Here is a 17,094-nt window from a genome sequence, read left to right as displayed (position 1 = left end):
ACAACCCCCCGCTGCATCCCACATGCAAAATGCGGATCAGATATTTAGCCGCAAATTTTTATCTGATCCGTCCTGTGCGTAGCGCCACACGAGGGTGTGAACTGACCGTGCGAGCAGAGTCGAGCGGCCTTGTTGCCCGAATATTCGCGCACTAATCCGATGATGGGTGTGTGGGAGTGTGGTGGTGGATTACAAGACGTAACGGCATTGCAGCCGGCAAATCCCAATGGGTATGGCCACTCCACTTGATGCCTCCAACTAGTACAAAGCTCCGCGAGAAAAAAAATTTACTCGAAGCGCCAGCATGACGTGACAATGCCTGATGAGGCAGGCCAGCGGATCTGATAACGCTCCATGATGTTCGCCCAGCCGCTAGTCGGGCTTCCCAGCCGGCCCTACCTCCACGCAATATCCCATGTGGCGACGCTAATTTTGATCTGATAAAATTTACGTTTGATCTGATAAAAATTTGCATCGTCAATGCGCCGACTAATGAAGCACTACATTCAACCCCCACCGACATCGCACCAGCCGTGAGCGGTAGTTGATCTTATCAGATGAGATGAAAGGCGGTCCTTCGCTGGCTGGTGTGACAGGGATAAGCACACCCCTTGCTGTCACCAGACGCGGCTAGAACTTCGCGGCTTGACGACGGCTTTGGACGATCGTCACTCCTTCGAAATAGGGTCCTGGCCATCGTGTTGGAACCCTTGCTGGACCATGCCATGGCGCTGCTAGTTGCAGTGTGTCGGAAAGAGCAGGAGATAAGCTAGTGGATCGGTTGACTTTGTGATGTCGATACTTCTCGTACTCTCTACACTACTCCGGATCAAGCATCATCCGACCCGAGCAATGGCTAATGCCCTTGTGTGTCCAAGATGCAGGAAATGTCGCACACAGGATGATTCATTCCGCTCTTGTCCTTAGATCCGAGCAATCGGCGAAATACTCATCATCACCTTCGTTGCAACGACGGGCAAATTGAGCCGGAACAGTAACTTGAGAGGTTTGCATCAGTCTTTCGATTGCTTCAAAGTGCCATACGATACGGCTTCTTTTCGGTATCTCACATCGTTTGTGTTCCATTGCCTATGTGCCCAGTTGATAGATTACATTCATCGCAACTGCTATCGAACACTTCACTTCCTCTTGCCCCCTTGACCACTATTACTTGGTATACTACCAATCTTCTGCTGTAGCAAGAACCAGTACGAGTCCGGAGCCATAATGGCGGAAATATACGACCAATCTCGAAACGACGCTTTGCAGCGTCTCAACCAAACACTTCTTCAGATCGACCCCTACGATCTTCCACCATACCCCAACCTTTCCATCGTCACAGGGCCCCTCGATCCGCCGCTGGTTCAGTTAACACTCTCTCAACTACTCCAACAACAAGCCGCACATTACCCCAGCAACGAAGCTGTCGTCATACCATGGACTGGTGCGCGCTGGACGTACCAGAAACTATGGGCAGAATCGAGCTTGTTAGCCAGAGCATTGCTGAAAGAAGGAGTTCGACCAAGAGATAGGATAGGCATCATGAGCGGAAATTGTGAAAAATACATTGCATTGTTCTTTGCCTGCGCAAGAGTTGGTGCGATATGCGTTACTCTTAACAATACCTATACTGCAACGGAGATGGAGTTTGCTTTGAAGCATACAAGTACGTCTTCCTTCCAACATTGATCCCAGAAATTCCTTGGAAGACTGACGAAACCAGAGTGCCGGATCCTATTCACTACCCCTAACATTGCCCGATTTGACAACATCCCGTTACTGGAAAGACTGGATCAAAAAGATGTAGCATCAGTACTTCCGGATCTCAAGACCGTATGTTTGATACGAGGTCAACATGACTCTTTCACCACCTACTCTTCCTTCATCAACAACGCTCAATACATTCCCGAGCATATCCTCGACATCTTTGATGGCATAATAAGTCCTCACGATGTAGCAAACCTCCAGTTCACAAGTGGAAGCACTGGCAAGCCAAAAGCAGCCATGTTAACACACTAGTTAGTCCTCTCCCTTCCCCTCCTCTTCCCTCCATATGCTTCCATGTACACCCAGCCAACTAATAAACCTACCTCACAGCAACCTCATCAACAACTCTCGCTTCATCGGCGATCGCATGCAACTCAGCCCCTCCGACACCCTCTGCTGCCCTCCACCCCTCTTCCACTGCTTCGGCCTAACCCTCGGCGTCCTCGCCGTCCTAACCCACGGCTCCACCATCGTCTTCCCAGCCGAAGCCTTCGACCCCGCCGCCTGCATGAATGCCATCGCCGCGGAGAACTGCACCGCGCTCCACGGCGTCCCTGCAATGATGGAATCCATAATGGACGTCCGGCGCCCGGCGGGCTGGCAAAGCAAGTTACGAACTGGCATTGTGGCTGGCAGCCCCGTCCCCAAATGGCTCATGGAGCGCATGGTGTCTGAACTCGGTATGACGGATTTCACATCGTCGTACGGGCTCACGGAAGCGAGTCCAACCGTTTTCAACGCGCATACGACGGATTCGCTGCATGCGCGCTTGACGACTGTTGGTACCGTGCTGCCGCATGCGAAAGTCAAGATCGTGGACCGCAACGACCGCGTTGTGCCTATTGGCGTTAGGGGCGAGCTTTGCGTGGCGGGATATCAGATTTGTCGCGGCTACTGGGAGAACCCGGAGAAGACGGCTGAGCTCATTGTTAACGATGAGTATGGGGAGCCGTGGCTGCATACCGGTGATGAGGCTGTGTTGGATGTAGATGGGTATTGTACCATTACTGGGCGGTTCAAGGATATCATTATCAGAGGTGAGTTCTTTTCCCCGTTCTTCTAAGTGATGAGGTGTGCTGATGTGCGTGAAATAGGAGGGGAAAATATATATCCTCTTGAGATAGAAGAACGGCTGGTTGAACACCCGGCTATCGCGCGAGCGATTGTCGTTGGTGTGTCGCATCCGCGCCTTGTAGAAGTTCCTGTGGCATTTTTGCTTCATGAAGCAGATACGCCGAAGCCTGATCTAGCGGAGGTACAGGGCTGGGTCAGGAAGGTGTTGGGTAGGCACAAGGCGCCAGTGCACATCTTCTGGTTGGGAGAGGATTGCGATGCCGAGGTTCCGCTGACTGGCAGTGGCAAGATTAGGAAGTTTGTCCTGAGGGATGTAGCGGAGAGTTTGCTGAAGGAGAGGTAGATGGTGATTTTGGTACATGTAGCGATGCATTTTAGAGATGGTCTCAGATCGATGACTTGAAAATATCATGCTGGGTTGTAATGCAGTGTTGCACTTTGTCAAGATCTTCATCGTTTATTGTGTACGCCGCTGTGAGAAACTATTTCAGAATGGTTGGCTTGCTTGGATACAACTCGTGGACGGTGACGATAAACTTGGTCGACGGGTCGGTCTCTTTAGTAGCAAAAGTGTATACATCATCGTCCATACGTCTCGATTGTCGAATGACCTTTTCTCCCATCAACCGTTTCGTCTTACATGACGAGAAACATCCGTTTACTGTTCCAACCCTTCCGTATCCCTAATAGGTTACCTAAGATGTAGCGATGCAAACAGTAAAATTCGCATCCCATGTCTAAAGCTTGTATCTCCTTGCAGCAAAGTAGATCAGTAATCGATTTTTCGAAATCTACTGACATGAATAGTCTTACTCTTTTCTCTCTCTTCGCGCCTCCAACTTGACGAACGGGTAGCTGTAGAGAACACTTGGTGCGCTAGTATATAGTCACATATGGTAGACTATGTATGATTGTTGTAGCGGTTCGAGGATGATGATTCTTTTGTTAATCTTTCCGTTATTTTACACACCATTGAATTGGAGGCGAAAAATTATCAGTTACATGCTGATCATCCGGCATAGTACGCCAATCAACTTGGCCATATCGATCAGTAAAATGTTACACAGTGAACCCATATCATCCGCTGTAACAAGATATCTCAGGATCGCTGATATCTTACGTGACATTATTTCCTGAAACTGCACATATGGGCTTTCACTGACAAGAGTTGCGGCTATAGAACCGCAGTGTCTCCGAACCCGATGGGAAGGCCTTAGTGAACATGTTGTACGTGGACGTAATAACACACAATAGAGGAACAAGTTACATAGTAGTTTCTACAATCTCATTGTTGGTTCTCATAGAATAGGACAGTGCAAGTGAAGTAAGAAGGAAGTAGCTACATCAAACACCCACATTCACTCCCGCCTTCACCTCTATCGTCGCTTCAACCTTTCACCCGCTATATTGCTACCAACATACCTTTTCTACAAAGTAACAGATCTTTTATTTCTCCCCCCACTAGATCGTTTACCGTCAACACAAAATGCCACGACCCTTGCTTCCAGTACCACCTCGCGCCTCCCACACGCAACCCTCACCCTCCGACAACACCTCCGGACCACCTCCACTCACAACCCGCTTCGGCCGCCGCGTAATCCCACCACGAGACCTGTCTCCTCCCGCTGATCCACCCTCCCAGCCATCTCAGCCGCCCCAGACACCCCAGAAAACCGCAACAACAAAGCTCCCAGCATACTACTCGCTCGCACCCACCGTTCCCTCCCCCTTCACAGGGAGCCTAGAAACAAGTCTCGATGCAATTCTCGCCTTCGGCCAACTCTACGCTGCAATCCCCGGCGTCACACCCCTCATCACCAAGCTCCTGGAGCCCGTGTCCACCGACACAGACTGGGTCGCTATCATGACTGCGTTGGAAACAGCGACACCGCTGCACGCCCAGTACCTCATGACAGAGCTCCTCTTCCTCCTCACGCGCACACTTCTCCCAGAGCAAATCGCAGAGAACAGGGCAATGCTAAGTCGTCTTTACGAGCGCAAGAAACAGCTCGCGATACGCTTGCTACTCCGGTACGACATGCTGCGGGAATGGATCATGGAACCGAGCCAGTCTTCGTATCGGGAGCAGCCGATTGTCGTTGCGTCGACGGGGCCGGTCGCGGGGTTCGTGGCTCCAGAGCCTGTTGTCGGTGTTGCGTCGCTAAATTATCCGTATCGGCGGCCGCTGCTGTTGAATGTGATTCCTACCTTAATTGCGGCGCCGGCGGGGGGTTATGCGTCGCAGAGTGCAAGGGATCGGATGAGGCATCATGTTACGGTGTTGGATGGGTATCTTATGCTTAGGGATGAGGAGGTGGAGAAGTGGAGTGAGGGAAGGTTGAAGAGTAAAGTGTGTTTTGTGTTGATGCATTGGCAGTGGTTGAGGGGGAATAATGCTACGTTGGATGATTTGGAGGTGTTAGATTGGGAGGGGTTGGAGGGCAAGGCGGAAGAGTGCGGGTGGATTGGGGATGATACTACTAGGGTTCCTACAGGGAGCAGTGTGAAGAAGGAGTTGAAGTCACTTGGATAGGAAAGGTTGACTTCTTTGCTTGAATAGTCAGGGGGTTTGTTATTTGTAGAGGCTATGGTTGTACGTAACGGTCGGCTGGGAAAAAGATCGTTGCGAGAGTCGTAGAGGTTCGTTGCGCATTACAAAACTTCATGCTGGTGAACGCTGCTGTTCCTTGTCCAGCGACGGAACGCCTTACCCTTCCACCAGAAGAGTAGACCAAAGGAACACCAAAGTGTAATCAAAGCTGCGTTAGTCATAATAGGCGGGATGAAGCTGAAGTCGTTAGTGAATGCTATCTGTATTGTAAAGTTGCTGAACTTACCCGTCGTCGATAGTCCAAGGAGTAATGAACTTTCCCATTCCGTAACCCCAAAGATTCTTATTAACCGTTACTGCAACAAAGATCGATCCTGCTACAGGCTTGTACGAGTCGACGGCATAAGTGGTGGCGATACCTGGTAATGCAGCGACCTGGATACCAGCGCATGTATAACCAATAATGACAATGACTTGCCACGCCCATTTGCGCTCATACCCAATCGAGACGACAATGTTTCCAATAAGCATTATAATGACGTAGGGGATCATAGCCGGCAACCGCATCTCAGGCTCACGAATGCCATTGTTCCTCCTTGTGCTTCGTAACGACACCCAATCACTGAGTGGTCCAGCAGTGAAGAGGCCAATGATAGCACCGACCATAACGGCGAAGTTAGTGAAACCGACATATACAGGCTTGAAGTTGTACGGCGGTGCGGCAAATACTTGGCTTTGCGTGAGATTGAGTGTGAGGAAACTGGAACAGGACCAGCTGGCGACGAAAGCAGCAAACTCTACAATGGGAAAAGTGAGAAGTTTCCACGGAACCCAGATTTCGAGAAAGATGGTACGGAAAGGATTCACGTTCGGTTGGAACACCCTCCACTGCCACTTAGCAGGTTTACCCTTGCCGAGATGCGGATCGCGCAGTTGGGTTTCGGACATGGTGAGATCCTTATTGGCAGTCGAGATGACAGTCTCAGCTCTTTGGATATCTTTGGTATCCTGCTCTGTATCCGAATTGCTCACTTCCTTCTGAGTAGATGTTTTGGTCTTCTCCTCCAGAGAAGGTTTTTTTTCCTGGCCCTCTTGCACGGGTGCAGCACGCCTGTATCTTGTTTCCGGAAACGCGAAGACGCACATGAGGAACGAGAAAGCCAAGAGGGCGGTGTTTAGCCACCAGAAGTCGCGCCACCCGACTGTCTCTGCCATGGACCCAGACACAATCGGGCCGATCATGAGTGAGCCCATATACACCACCCAGTATAGAGTGTTCCACTTGCCACGGTCATGCAAAAAGAATATATCGGCAATGACTTCAGGCATGGTAGTCTCTGAAGGGCCTGCACCAATACCGTTGACGATACACGCGCCCATGAATGCGCCGTAAGAGTTTGCCTTTGCGCGCCATATCGATGTGCCAAAGTTGATGAGCTGGGACAAAAGGAGTACGGGGCGACGGCCGAAAGAGGAGCTTATGGGAACCCTGACGTATGCCCGTCAGCGACCACACGAAGTTGACGGGGAAACGGGATGCTTACCAGATGAAATTACTAAAACCCAGAACAAGAATACAAACACCTGTAAATTGAACTGCACCAGCCAGGTCTGTATCGAAAGCCTGCATAAGGGCAGGGAACATTGGGGAAAGAGCCAATGGACCGAATCCCTGAGAGAATGTAGCTACGGCTACTGATGCGATTGTAGCAGTCTTCCACGCGGGGCTCCAGTTGAGCGGATCGTTAGGATCATCACTGGGTTGTGGAACCAAGACTACCGCATGATTGCCTTTGACGAAGTGGTGTGAGCCGACATCAGTCATGACCTCCGTGCCGGGGAGAATCTCGGTATGCAACTCTTCTTCGAGTTGATGTCGCTCCTGAACATTGTCAATAATTCCCTCAACAATAACAACTAAGAATAGAAACCTTACATCTTCATGATAGTCGCGAGACACCATGATCGCGGCGTTCAGTCTGAACCTTCACACAATCGCGGCGGGAATAGTATTGCGTGAGCGCTGTTCGAGCCACCTCGTTCTTCACGGTTGATTGGGGAGTTGAGGTCTTTGTTTGCAGGCCAGTTGTTTCAAAAGGTTATGGTCCAATTAAAGCTGTACTGCCCCGGTACAACTAGCCCGGCGACTGCTGACAGATACGGGAATGATTACGCCGCAATCAACTCCAGATGAAATGTCGATATTGGCGAATGGAAATAAGTTGAAACTCATTGAACGCCCAAAGATAATCCCTCGTGAAACATACGCAGCCTCTGAAGGTTACTAGGGATACCCAGTGGTCGGGTCGTGCCGTCCTTCGCGATATGTGATGAAATATGTGATGCAATGAAAGATGCAATAAGCCAGATCAACGCACCTGTGAAACTGTGAACAGGATGCATGTATCCAGCACTGCGAACAGAGTACATATATCTGACATTCGGCCATGTTTTCATAAGGCCTGGATTCACCGAGAGCTCACAGTGCTTAGTCACTTTTGATGATTGGTTAATCTCGAGTTACACCGAATAGAGGACCGAGCGGATAACAAGCCATGACACGGCAGATGCATGGACATGTCCCACTGGCTACAAAATCTACGCGAGCGGCCCAAAAACTCTCTAGAGAGAACGGCACTTGAGAAGAATGACGGGTTCGCGATTATTGTCACGTCAGTATGCAATTGCCGGGTTGTAGTTCAGTGTACTGGCGTACCCGTTCTGTGTAGCCGATGCGGGGAAAGCTGGGGACACCCCGCCAAGAAGCAAGCCTAGATCAGCCACCGCGCTCACCCTCTCATACAAAAGGTACATAAACACGTGCTGTACAGCTGCAATGTCGGAGTATTTCCTCGGTAGTAATCTTGCTGACAAAATTAGATGTAATAGACGGCACAAAGACCTGCCGTGCCAGTATGTGCGCCTGTACTATGACTAGTGGCCTAAGTGGCGGTTGTAGTAAGATTGGGTGTGCAGCCCCCCTGATATGTACATGGCTTTGGCGGTAAACAACAAACAAAAAACGGCCGTGTCATTCTGTGGGGAAAAGATGTGCAAGCAACAAATCCTGGGGAAATCCTCATGCTCTATAAGTTTCATTTGCTGTTAAATACGCTGCATGGGTGTGCTCAACAAGCCTAATTTATTGGGCATCGAGCTGGACGCCTAACAAGATCAAAAACAACAAACGTGACGAAACTACAAGACGTACTTCTGAGACTCTTGCCCCGATGTTTCAATACACACCTGCGTTGCTTAGAGTCTCTTTGCACTAGAGATTATGCACATAAACAATATTTGCCACGTGCTTTCGTAGGGCATATGACAGCTGTCAGCTGTCAGCAGACTGGGCCTCAGCCACACCCATCGGGCTTGCATATACTATACATGTACATGTGCCAAGGTCGGCCCTGATTCTGGAGAAAGTTAGCGCATCTAGAGATATCGAATGTAGGATCAAGCACCTCAGAATTGGGGCGGCGTTCCAACCAATGACGGCGAAGTCTCCCAATGCATGTGTATATACCCAGAATGATCGGCCGGGTTTGGCTGCATCGTTTACTATGAAACCATAAGAGAGCAAATATAGCGTAGGTACAATGTATGGTCTGTGACAAAGTACCTGCTGTTTTAATCACGCGATATACCTCAACAAAATATGAGACCAAGTAGAGCTGGGGATTGCATAAACTGTTTGGTGCATAGCGACTTCTGCAGGCTAAGGATAAAATCACAAAAACAGGTTGTAAGGTGATGAAGTGAGGGGCACTGCATACACATATGTAAGTACGCGTTGCTATAGCTGAAATGGCTCAGCCTGCAGTTAATACGGGCGTATTATACGTACAAGGTTAATTCACTGGAGGGGCAGCCGCAAATACCAGGTGAGCAGGAAGACACTAGACCCATTTGGGCGGGAGGGTATAGTACGTGGCATCACTTTTCGAGTCTTCAGTGTCTTTGAACATCAAACTCTATATACGAGATTTGAATATGTAGTAGAAATATCCCTCATCAGCTTACATGTATACAGTGACAAGTTAATTGCAAGGAACACGCATGGTAAATTGTAACTGTAGAGATACGGAGGTTACATTCTTTCCCACCAGCTGACAGTGACATTATACGATGCATAGTCATAAGGACCAAGTTTTGTTTGCTCGGTAATCTCATTTTCCTCGTTCTTCTGCAAATTTGGACGACCATACGATAGATAATCATGCACTCGATCTCTCTTATACTTGGAGGTCGGGTATTGCATTGAACAATAATCGTTTAGGTGCAGAAATTGTGCTAACTTAGTTATTCAGGATGTTACTCAAGCTCAACGTGAATTTCAAAAGCGAGGTTTTGAAACCCTGCTAATTAATTTCGTGCGCCTCGTTAAGTGTATGAGGCAAACTCGGTCGAAAATGCGCCGTAGGTATGCTGATTGGTTGAAAGCTCACTAGGGGTCATGCAATAGTATCTTATGGCTTGTTTCAGTTGTTATAGAAGATACTTGGTTGTATGTTGGCTGTAAAGTATATTCTAAAAGATTGAATGGTTGTTGGTGTTTTGGTTTTGGGTACAGCATATCGTAACAGGAAACCACCACAGTCTCTTCGATCGGGAGAAGCAGGCACAAGGAGAATTCTAGTTCACTAAATATTCGTAGGTACATCCTTACACAATGCACATGCTGAATTTGATCGACTATGTGGGCTGCGGTATCGCATGCGTAAGTAGCCATATGTAATCGATAGACGAAAAATACAGATACGAATACGAGGAATGACTCAATGGTGTCATTCATTGATATGCATTCAAGATTTTGTATTTCAGCCCTTTTAGAAGTAGTGCCCCAGGCGATTTATTGCAATCTTGACCTGAGTATCAAACTCAAATCTTCTTAGCTTGAATACATTGTGCCGTGATCTCGAGCCGAGTTGGGTGCAACGTGCATGTAGTCTCAAGTTTAACCACCTTCATCAATATGACTCAGTTATAACACTGGGTAGATCGAGCAGTCACGCATGTATTGTGCAACTGATGGTTATGGTTGTGAGGCAGCGACAGCTGGTCCAAGTACAACATCATGAGCCAAGGCGATGCTACGTATTCCTCATCCGATACGACCCGATTTCATACAGATCAAATTCTTCGTACACAGTATGTATGCAGCCGTGATGGGCCGATTCTTGATGACCGCTAAGCAATTCTTGTCAAGCCCCATTTCCCGAAGTTCTCGCCAAAGTCATGGCAGCCAAGCAAGATTCTGAGTCTTATCGTAGACTACGTAGAGGCTTGGTAAAGAACATGCAAGCTCAAACTCTATTTCCCACGCGTGGTGTGCGATCAGCTATTTGACTACGAACTAACATAACGTGGTACCCTGACTAACTCAACAGAGCCATGAACTAGGCTCACTACGACAGCACACTGAGCCGAAAAGGGGAACACTCTATGAGCTCTGATAGATCCACCCAAGTGCGACAGTCACCTGACAGCGTCACATTTGGTGTGGATGGCGTCAGATGAACAGTGGTATTGAACAGTATGGTGCCCTGTGCAGTAGCGCCTGTGCATTCTCTTGGAATGTAGGGCGTGCATTTGTCATCGTCGGGAAACTCTCTTTGCACTTCTAATAGAACAGCCATTGGTTGAGAGTGAAGAGCATTCAAATGTCGTAATCGACGAGGGGTTTTGTAAAGTATTTCAACGGTCTGACAATTCTCCGTAGTTTATGGTTTTGGCGACTGTCAAATACAATGGCATCTCTGATTCTGATCGGACGAAAAAGCTGTATGCGTGGTGCTGAGGTACGTCCATCACGAATGGTGGTGGTCATCATGTAGCAAGGGTCTATTTCGATGTGAAACATAATCCGCAAATAAAACCATTCGTAGGGCAGCAATAGCACAACGTTGAACCACGGCATCAGGATACGAAAACTCAATCATTTAGCGCATTTTAGGGTAGGAGTGACACTGGTTTCTGCGCGAAGACGTTGGCCCGTTAGTGAACCTAATTGTAGTAGACTGCATATCGTCCTGTCTGAGACGTGTTTGTGGCATGACAAGAAGTCTTGTATTGCACCCTTTCTGACTCGATATTATGAGACATATCCGGGCCTTCTTGCTTCTCCAAACTCCCACATACCTGCACTGAAGCCCGACGTCAAGTCGCATTTCGCATGGTTGATGGTGTTGAGGGCCGGCTCAGACGGAATGCCAAGTGTGGACGTGGCCCGGTGAAACGCTACGAAAAGGTTCAGGCGACTGAAGCTGTGCTGGTAAGAAGAAGGGTTTCAGCGAGGCACAGTAGTATTGGCAGTGTGCTAGACCCAGACAAGACGGAAATATTCGGACTTGTGATGCTTCATGTCAGCATTGGGAAGCGTGGCAAGGAAAGATCTTCATCCGAGGCCGTGTGGTCGCGAGGACGTGGCCCGTGAGAACGATTGATAGACATGCCTTGTAGCCCACTTTTGATTGACGCTTCGGTCCACGGCAGCCAGGTCATCATCGCTGCCACGTTTTAGGGATCTATGAGACTCTTTTGGTGTGGAGAAGTGAGGATCATTCACGTGCGGGGCATAGTGCGCAGCAGAAGCGGACTAGCGTCTGGGCGATCCCTGCGACCCCTATCACCGAATGTCGCTTTTCGTCGTCGTCGTACGTTTGGCGGCATGGCAACACAGACGATCTCAATATCAGATTCTGACAGATGACGACTTCACCAAGCTTATGCTCCTACTCAGATTCCACGTGGTGGAGAAGAGGCCTGTGGGAAAACCTTGTCCAACCTGGGGAATCCAGGTAAACGGCGGCTGCAGCTGGACGAATACTACCGACACCAACCACGACACAGCTGTGCATATGATGTACAATTAGTATATACTTGCATACTCAAACGACGGCCATCGGCTTTGGTCAGGCCAATGACAGCAGTTGTTCCACGACGAACGGCCCATTCCCACACGAGGAAAGGTAGTCCGACTCGCGTGCCGCTCCTCTGCCGTGTTCATGTCGCCTGCAGGTAGAAGAAATAGGCAAAATGCAACCAGGCCTCTGGGATCGTAATCACGCTTCAGTTCGTTTTGTGTCTCTCCAAATCGATCGTTCACATCTCCGAGTCCTACGGCATGGCGACTAGGTCCGTGGTTGGAGAAGCGCGCGAGTGGAGCGCGCGCCGTCAATGCTGAAGAGCCATGCGCCTTAAGTATATCGCATGATTCTAACAGGTGCTTTGAACGCCTAGTGGCAGAGGGTGCCAAGATGGACGAGTGAATAGCCCATTGCTCTACTCACTACATACGCCGGTCCTAGCCTCAGCCAGCCATTACCAGAGAGTACCAGAGTGCTCTGCTTAGAGTGTACCCGTATGCCCAGCGCCCACCACCATGGCAAAGTTGCATGGCCACCCGGACGTGCAGGAGATTTGGGTAAACGAAAACGCACTTTACGAGAATCAGGCTGCGTCTCCGAAAATTTCATTTGGGCGTGCGCTTCTGATCGGTACGATGGGTATCCTGCTGATGGTACCCTGCAGCTCGCTTACATGATCCACGAATCGAATCATCCACATTCGATACGGCCTCTCCTGTGATCCTCCAGATCCCGCCACGTTCCTGCATACGTATATTCGCGCCGACCAGCTTGCCTGCAGATCCCTGCGGGTGCCGATTTGCTCTCAAGCCGGCCCGGAAATGGTAATATGTCCAACGGTGCAGCCACGCCGACCCCCCCCGGTCATAGCACGGCACAAGCAGCACACAGAGGTGTGCCAACCACAAAGTCTCTTGTACCTATTCACCTGAAACAATTTATCCGTCTGCCTACATGGATGGTGACACCATCTTGTTCAAGGGCATACCATACTCGTAGCCCGTTGAAAAAAAGCAATTTACCCACAACCGCAATCGCAGTGAGGTGAGGTGAGGTGAGACTGTGTGTAGTTACTGTGCACAAGCATTTCCACCCCCAAGGCACGACGCTCACGGTGTTTCATTCTGCTGTAGATCCCGACAGCTCCCGGCATGTAACACAAGGCGTGCTAGGATCAACTTCTGTGACTGTCTCACAGTATTCGTTGCTGCCATGTTTCGAGTCATGGATCCGCGGAAACTTTTCAGGCAGGCCTGCGATCCGTTGGGATCACGGAACTATTGGCAAAGGTTCCCGTCAAGCGGGTACCTGGAAAGCGGGGAACGTGCTTAAGGACGCTCGTGGAACGTCCTTTAACCATGATCCCACGCTGCCCTTGCCTCAGGGACTCGAGGGTAAAATACTCATGCCTTCCCCACAGAGCTTATTAACAACTCGATTCTCCGGACGCCTCGTGGCTTGTATCATCACACCATGGCTGGATCATTATCTGAAAACTCGCGAGGTCGTGAGGCCGTAATCATCTCCTCCGTCTTCACTGGTCTCGCTCTCATCATCGTCATCCTCCGACTATATACACGGCTCTACATTCTTCGATGTGCAGGAGTCGAAGACTTGGGCATTGCTCTGGCCATGGTAAGTCGATAAACCGATATCTAAACTGCTAGGTGCATCGGCTGACCCATTGCTAGCTCTGCTCAATAGGGCTTACAATCTGCATCGGTATCCGTACGTAGACATCATTATTTCATCACGTATCAAGGCTGACCCTCAACAGAAGCAGAGTATGGAATGGGAATGCACTTTCGTGATGTTTCAAAACATGATATGGGGATCTTTTTGAGGGTAGGACTTTATTTTCCTGTCTCCTCAGCACTTGCTAATCAGCCACCACAGGCCTTCTGGTGCAGTTTAATGGTTTACTACCTATCTCTTGGATTGACCAAAGGATCCATGTTACTTCAATACCGGCGGATTTTCCCAACAAAGGCCTTCCAAATAGCGAACTGGATTACCATGGCCGTCGTCATCTGCTACACCATCTGGACGGTCTTCTCCAGTATCTTTGCCTGCATACCTGTTAGGGCATTCTGGACCAAGGAAAAGGCTTCGTGTATAAACCAGTTTGCCATGTGGTTCACCAATGCCGCAATCAACATCCTGACCGATTTTGCGATCATTCTTTTGCCAATACCTGTCATTCGCGGTCTAAACTTGGGAAAGAGACAAAAGATTGGTCTCATTTCTATCTTTGCAGTTGGTGGATTGTAAGTGGTTTCCCTTGGTTTTCTTATACCTTTTTTTCATACGCGCATGTGCCTGCTGGTACACGTGCATGTCACATGCCATTTACCGTAGAGTCACGTCTGTTTTCTATACTAACGCAACATCTTGTAGTGTGTGCATTGTATCGATTCTACGCTTGCAATCTCTTGTTGCGATTTCGAACTCTTCAGATCAAACCTACGATAATCCACCCGCGGCGACCTGGAGTTCGGTAGAAACTAACGTTGGAATCATTTGCGCCTGCCTGCCACTGCTGAGGCCCCTACTTGCGAAGTACTTTCCCAGAGCATTCCCCTCCCGACACCGCAGCCAATACTCGCGACCCAACTACCCGGCAGCCTATGGAAGTAAGGGAGGCAGTAAAATACTACGCTCGAAGAATGAATACGTTCTGGATGGCACGAAGCGCTCGCGGGAATCCAACGATGAAACACGCGACATTCAGGTTGTCACCGATATACATGTACAAGTAGAAGGTTCTGGGGGTGTGCAGATGAGCGGATGGAAGACACAAACACCCAATCCCCACTGGGACGATTCTTTATCAGCAAAGGACGCAGAAACAGCGAGCACTTCCGAGATGCTTGTCGAAGCAGCGCCTCTATCCACGCGATAATTCTGGATATTTTCTTATTTGTTTTCTTTTTTCGAAAAAAACGATACCATATATTATTTTAACGAGACCTCACGGCTTATCATTAATAGAGCGATTGCATTGCCCATTCATTCTGGCTGGAAATGGCCGCTTATTGTCAGTCTACATGCCGATCGTGTTTGCATTACCTGGTGGTGCCTAGGTTTTGCACGCATTTGGAGTTGTTTCCGACCTGCAAAACTCTGTGGTAATAACAACCCTTTGCGGATAGAAATGCGCGCCCGGGATCCCTGTCGGCGGCCTGCATTGGTAGCAATCACCGGCGTAGCCAATCCATCAGTCGACTTGCGGGATGGACGTCGCTCGGGTTACTAGTACATGGTTTCGTACGAGTTTCTCGTCTCGGCTGGCACGCAATTTCTCGACGATCCTTCGGATCATCGTGCCGAGCTAGAAGGGAACTAGACTTTCTTCCCCACCAACCGGCCCGAAGATTTATCCAGTGTACTGTCTATGGCGTCTGCTACCCCAACCGCATCATCGTCCCCTTAATCTGGAGAGCCGCTCGTCCAGGTTGCAAGATGACGTCCAAGCGCGTGAGGGCGAATTACAAGACTTATATTAACATTCAGTCGCCGGCTAGATCTTGCAGACATATAATTAGGCCACCCACTTGCAAGGATACCACTGCATGCAAACGCGACTTGCAACGTCATGCTAACGCACCAAGTTTCGCATCGCGATGCATAGTTTTGTTAGCGCAACATGAAGTGTGTTTGGGATACCCGTACACCAAGATTCAGAACGCCACCCGGCCTTTCTATCAACGTCGGAACACGAAGAACTACATACTAGACGGCCCTTAATTTGTCTTAAAATATATATTCCACACAGGAGAGGGACAAGAGAAACTTTAAGCAAGAAGTGCGTATGCATGGAATTCCTTCACATGAAAGAAAAACATGTGTTTATGCACAAGTACATCTAGAAACACCATAGAAACTCGACTCACCAAACGCATCGAATCCACTGTGGAGCCTTTTCTTTGCATAAACCCGGAAATGTCTCAGCCGCAATCCCTCTCTCCACTCGACACCTCTTGGCCTGCTGTAGTACAGCTCTCCGGCCGGCGTTACTTACATATTCGCGAATGCTACCCAACGAGCCCCCCAGCAACCTACAGCACTGACATGGCGGTCCCGTTTCCGCGGCTCGAGACCCTATGTACTTATGTAAGTAAGGCGACACTACATCCTACAGCCGTCGCATCGTTGGGTGTGGCTAGATGTCCTGGTACGTGGGTCGCGTTGCGTTGCGAGTACAGTATGTACGTAATTTGACGCCTCTTCCACAACGCCCATCTTTCCCATGGCGCCACCACTTCCACGGCGCCACTCCGCGGAACCCTGAGAACTCGGATCGCACCCGGAGGGACAACATGTCATGTACGGATCGCTTGCGGGACCGTCTTTAGAACCGACATTTGACATTTCTGATGGAGGATCTACTCATTTGGAAGGGTCTGGCCGAGGTGTGGGCCTAGAAGGATCGCCGGCAGGGCTGCTGAGCGGCTCGCCGGGACGGAGTGTCTAGATGACTCGAGTATTCAAGAAGATATGGTATTGCTACAAGAACGTGTTGTTTGCGCAAGCAAGACTATTGATTTGGGAGGGCTGCAGCGATCGTCAGGGTGATTACATACACAGAATATTGGTATGTGGAGCATGTGGGATCGTATCGGATCTCATCTGATCTGATCTCATCTACTGGACAAGACGATCCCCGCAGCGCATGGATGTAACATCAATTCTTTTTTTTTCAAGTATAGATATTTTATAAATGCAAACGTGGCGACTCCATAAGGTGGCGTACCTTGAATCCGTGCTTGATAGTTGAACATGAATTCTTGGAAATAATCGATGAAGCGTCAAGTCGTTTGTTGCTGTCAAAGC

General features: G+C 49.3%; 4 protein-coding genes across 4 annotated transcripts; 3 read left to right on the top strand and 1 right to left on the bottom strand.

Annotated features, from left to right (window-relative positions):
- Positions 1-871: 871 nt before the first annotated feature.
- COCSADRAFT_108689 (uncharacterized protein) lies at positions 872-3,290 on the top strand. The gene is made up of 4 exons (XM_007697765.1): positions 872-1,666; positions 1,724-2,018; positions 2,098-2,804; positions 2,862-3,290. The coding sequence occupies exons 1-4, from the start codon at positions 1,228-1,230 to the stop codon at positions 3,182-3,184; spliced, it is 1,764 nt and encodes a 587-aa protein (XP_007695955.1). The 5' UTR covers positions 872-1,227; the 3' UTR covers positions 3,185-3,290.
- A 1,205-nt stretch (positions 3,291-4,495) lies between these two features.
- Positions 4,496-5,329, top strand: COCSADRAFT_60821 (uncharacterized protein; the record flags this gene model as incomplete). The annotated part of the gene is made up of 1 exon (XM_007697455.1): positions 4,496-5,329. A coding segment is annotated over one exon (834 nt), but the record flags the coding sequence as incomplete, so codon positions are not given.
- A 58-nt stretch (positions 5,330-5,387) lies between these two features.
- Positions 5,388-7,383, bottom strand: COCSADRAFT_108683 (uncharacterized protein). The gene is made up of 4 exons (XM_007697764.1): positions 7,329-7,383; positions 6,937-7,274; positions 5,679-6,881; positions 5,388-5,629 (listed from the first exon to the last, which is right to left on the bottom strand). Exons 1-4 carry the CDS (start codon positions 7,353-7,355, stop codon positions 5,494-5,496), a joined length of 1,704 nt encoding a protein of 567 aa, XP_007695954.1. The 5' UTR covers positions 7,356-7,383; the 3' UTR covers positions 5,388-5,493.
- A 6,123-nt stretch (positions 7,384-13,506) lies between these two features.
- Positions 13,507-15,335, top strand: COCSADRAFT_108681 (uncharacterized protein). Its single transcript, XM_007697763.1, has 5 exons — positions 13,507-13,896; positions 13,953-13,989; positions 14,039-14,106; positions 14,158-14,528; positions 14,659-15,335. Exons 1-5 carry the CDS (start codon positions 13,735-13,737, stop codon positions 15,161-15,163), a joined length of 1,143 nt encoding a protein of 380 aa, XP_007695953.1. The 5' UTR covers positions 13,507-13,734; the 3' UTR covers positions 15,164-15,335.
- Positions 15,336-17,094: the final 1,759 nt, after the last annotated feature.

This window comes from Bipolaris sorokiniana (genome assembly GCF_000338995.1).
Source record: "Bipolaris sorokiniana ND90Pr unplaced genomic scaffold COCSAscaffold_2, whole genome shotgun sequence".
Taxonomy (NCBI): domain Eukaryota; kingdom Fungi; phylum Ascomycota; class Dothideomycetes; order Pleosporales; family Pleosporaceae; genus Bipolaris; species Bipolaris sorokiniana.
Note: the sequence above shows the minus strand (reverse complement) of the source record. Positions and strands in the feature narration are given on the sequence as shown.

Bases quoted from the DNA above. Each gene is read 5' to 3' on its own strand.
- COCSADRAFT_108689 (XM_007697765.1), top strand. From the start codon at position 1,228: ATGGCGGAAATATACGACCAATCTCGAAACGACGCTTTGCAGCGTCTC. The intron at 1,667-1,723 runs GTACGTCTTCCT...TGACGAAACCAG, and splicing joins GTTTGCTTTGAAGCATACAA to AGTGCCGGATCCTATTCACT. The intron at 2,805-2,861 runs GTGAGTTCTTTT...TGCGTGAAATAG, and splicing joins CAAGGATATCATTATCAGAG to GAGGGGAAAATATATATCCT.
- COCSADRAFT_108683 (XM_007697764.1), bottom strand. From the start codon at position 7,355: ATGGTGTCTCGCGACTATCATGAAGAT. The intron at 7,275-7,328 runs GTAAGGTTTCTA...GACAATGTTCAG, and splicing joins CTCGCGACTATCATGAAGAT to GAGCGACATCAACTCGAAGA. The intron at 6,882-6,936 runs GTAAGCATCCCG...GGCATACGTCAG, and splicing joins GGTTTTAGTAATTTCATCTG to GGTTCCCATAAGCTCCTCTT.
- COCSADRAFT_108681 (XM_007697763.1), top strand. From the start codon at position 13,735: ATGGCTGGATCATTATCTGAAAACTCGCGAGGTCGTGAGGCCGTAATC. The intron at 13,897-13,952 runs GTAAGTCGATAA...ACCCATTGCTAG, and splicing joins TGGGCATTGCTCTGGCCATG to CTCTGCTCAATAGGGCTTAC. The intron at 14,529-14,658 runs GTAAGTGGTTTC...AACATCTTGTAG, and splicing joins ATCTTTGCAGTTGGTGGATT to TGTGTGCATTGTATCGATTC.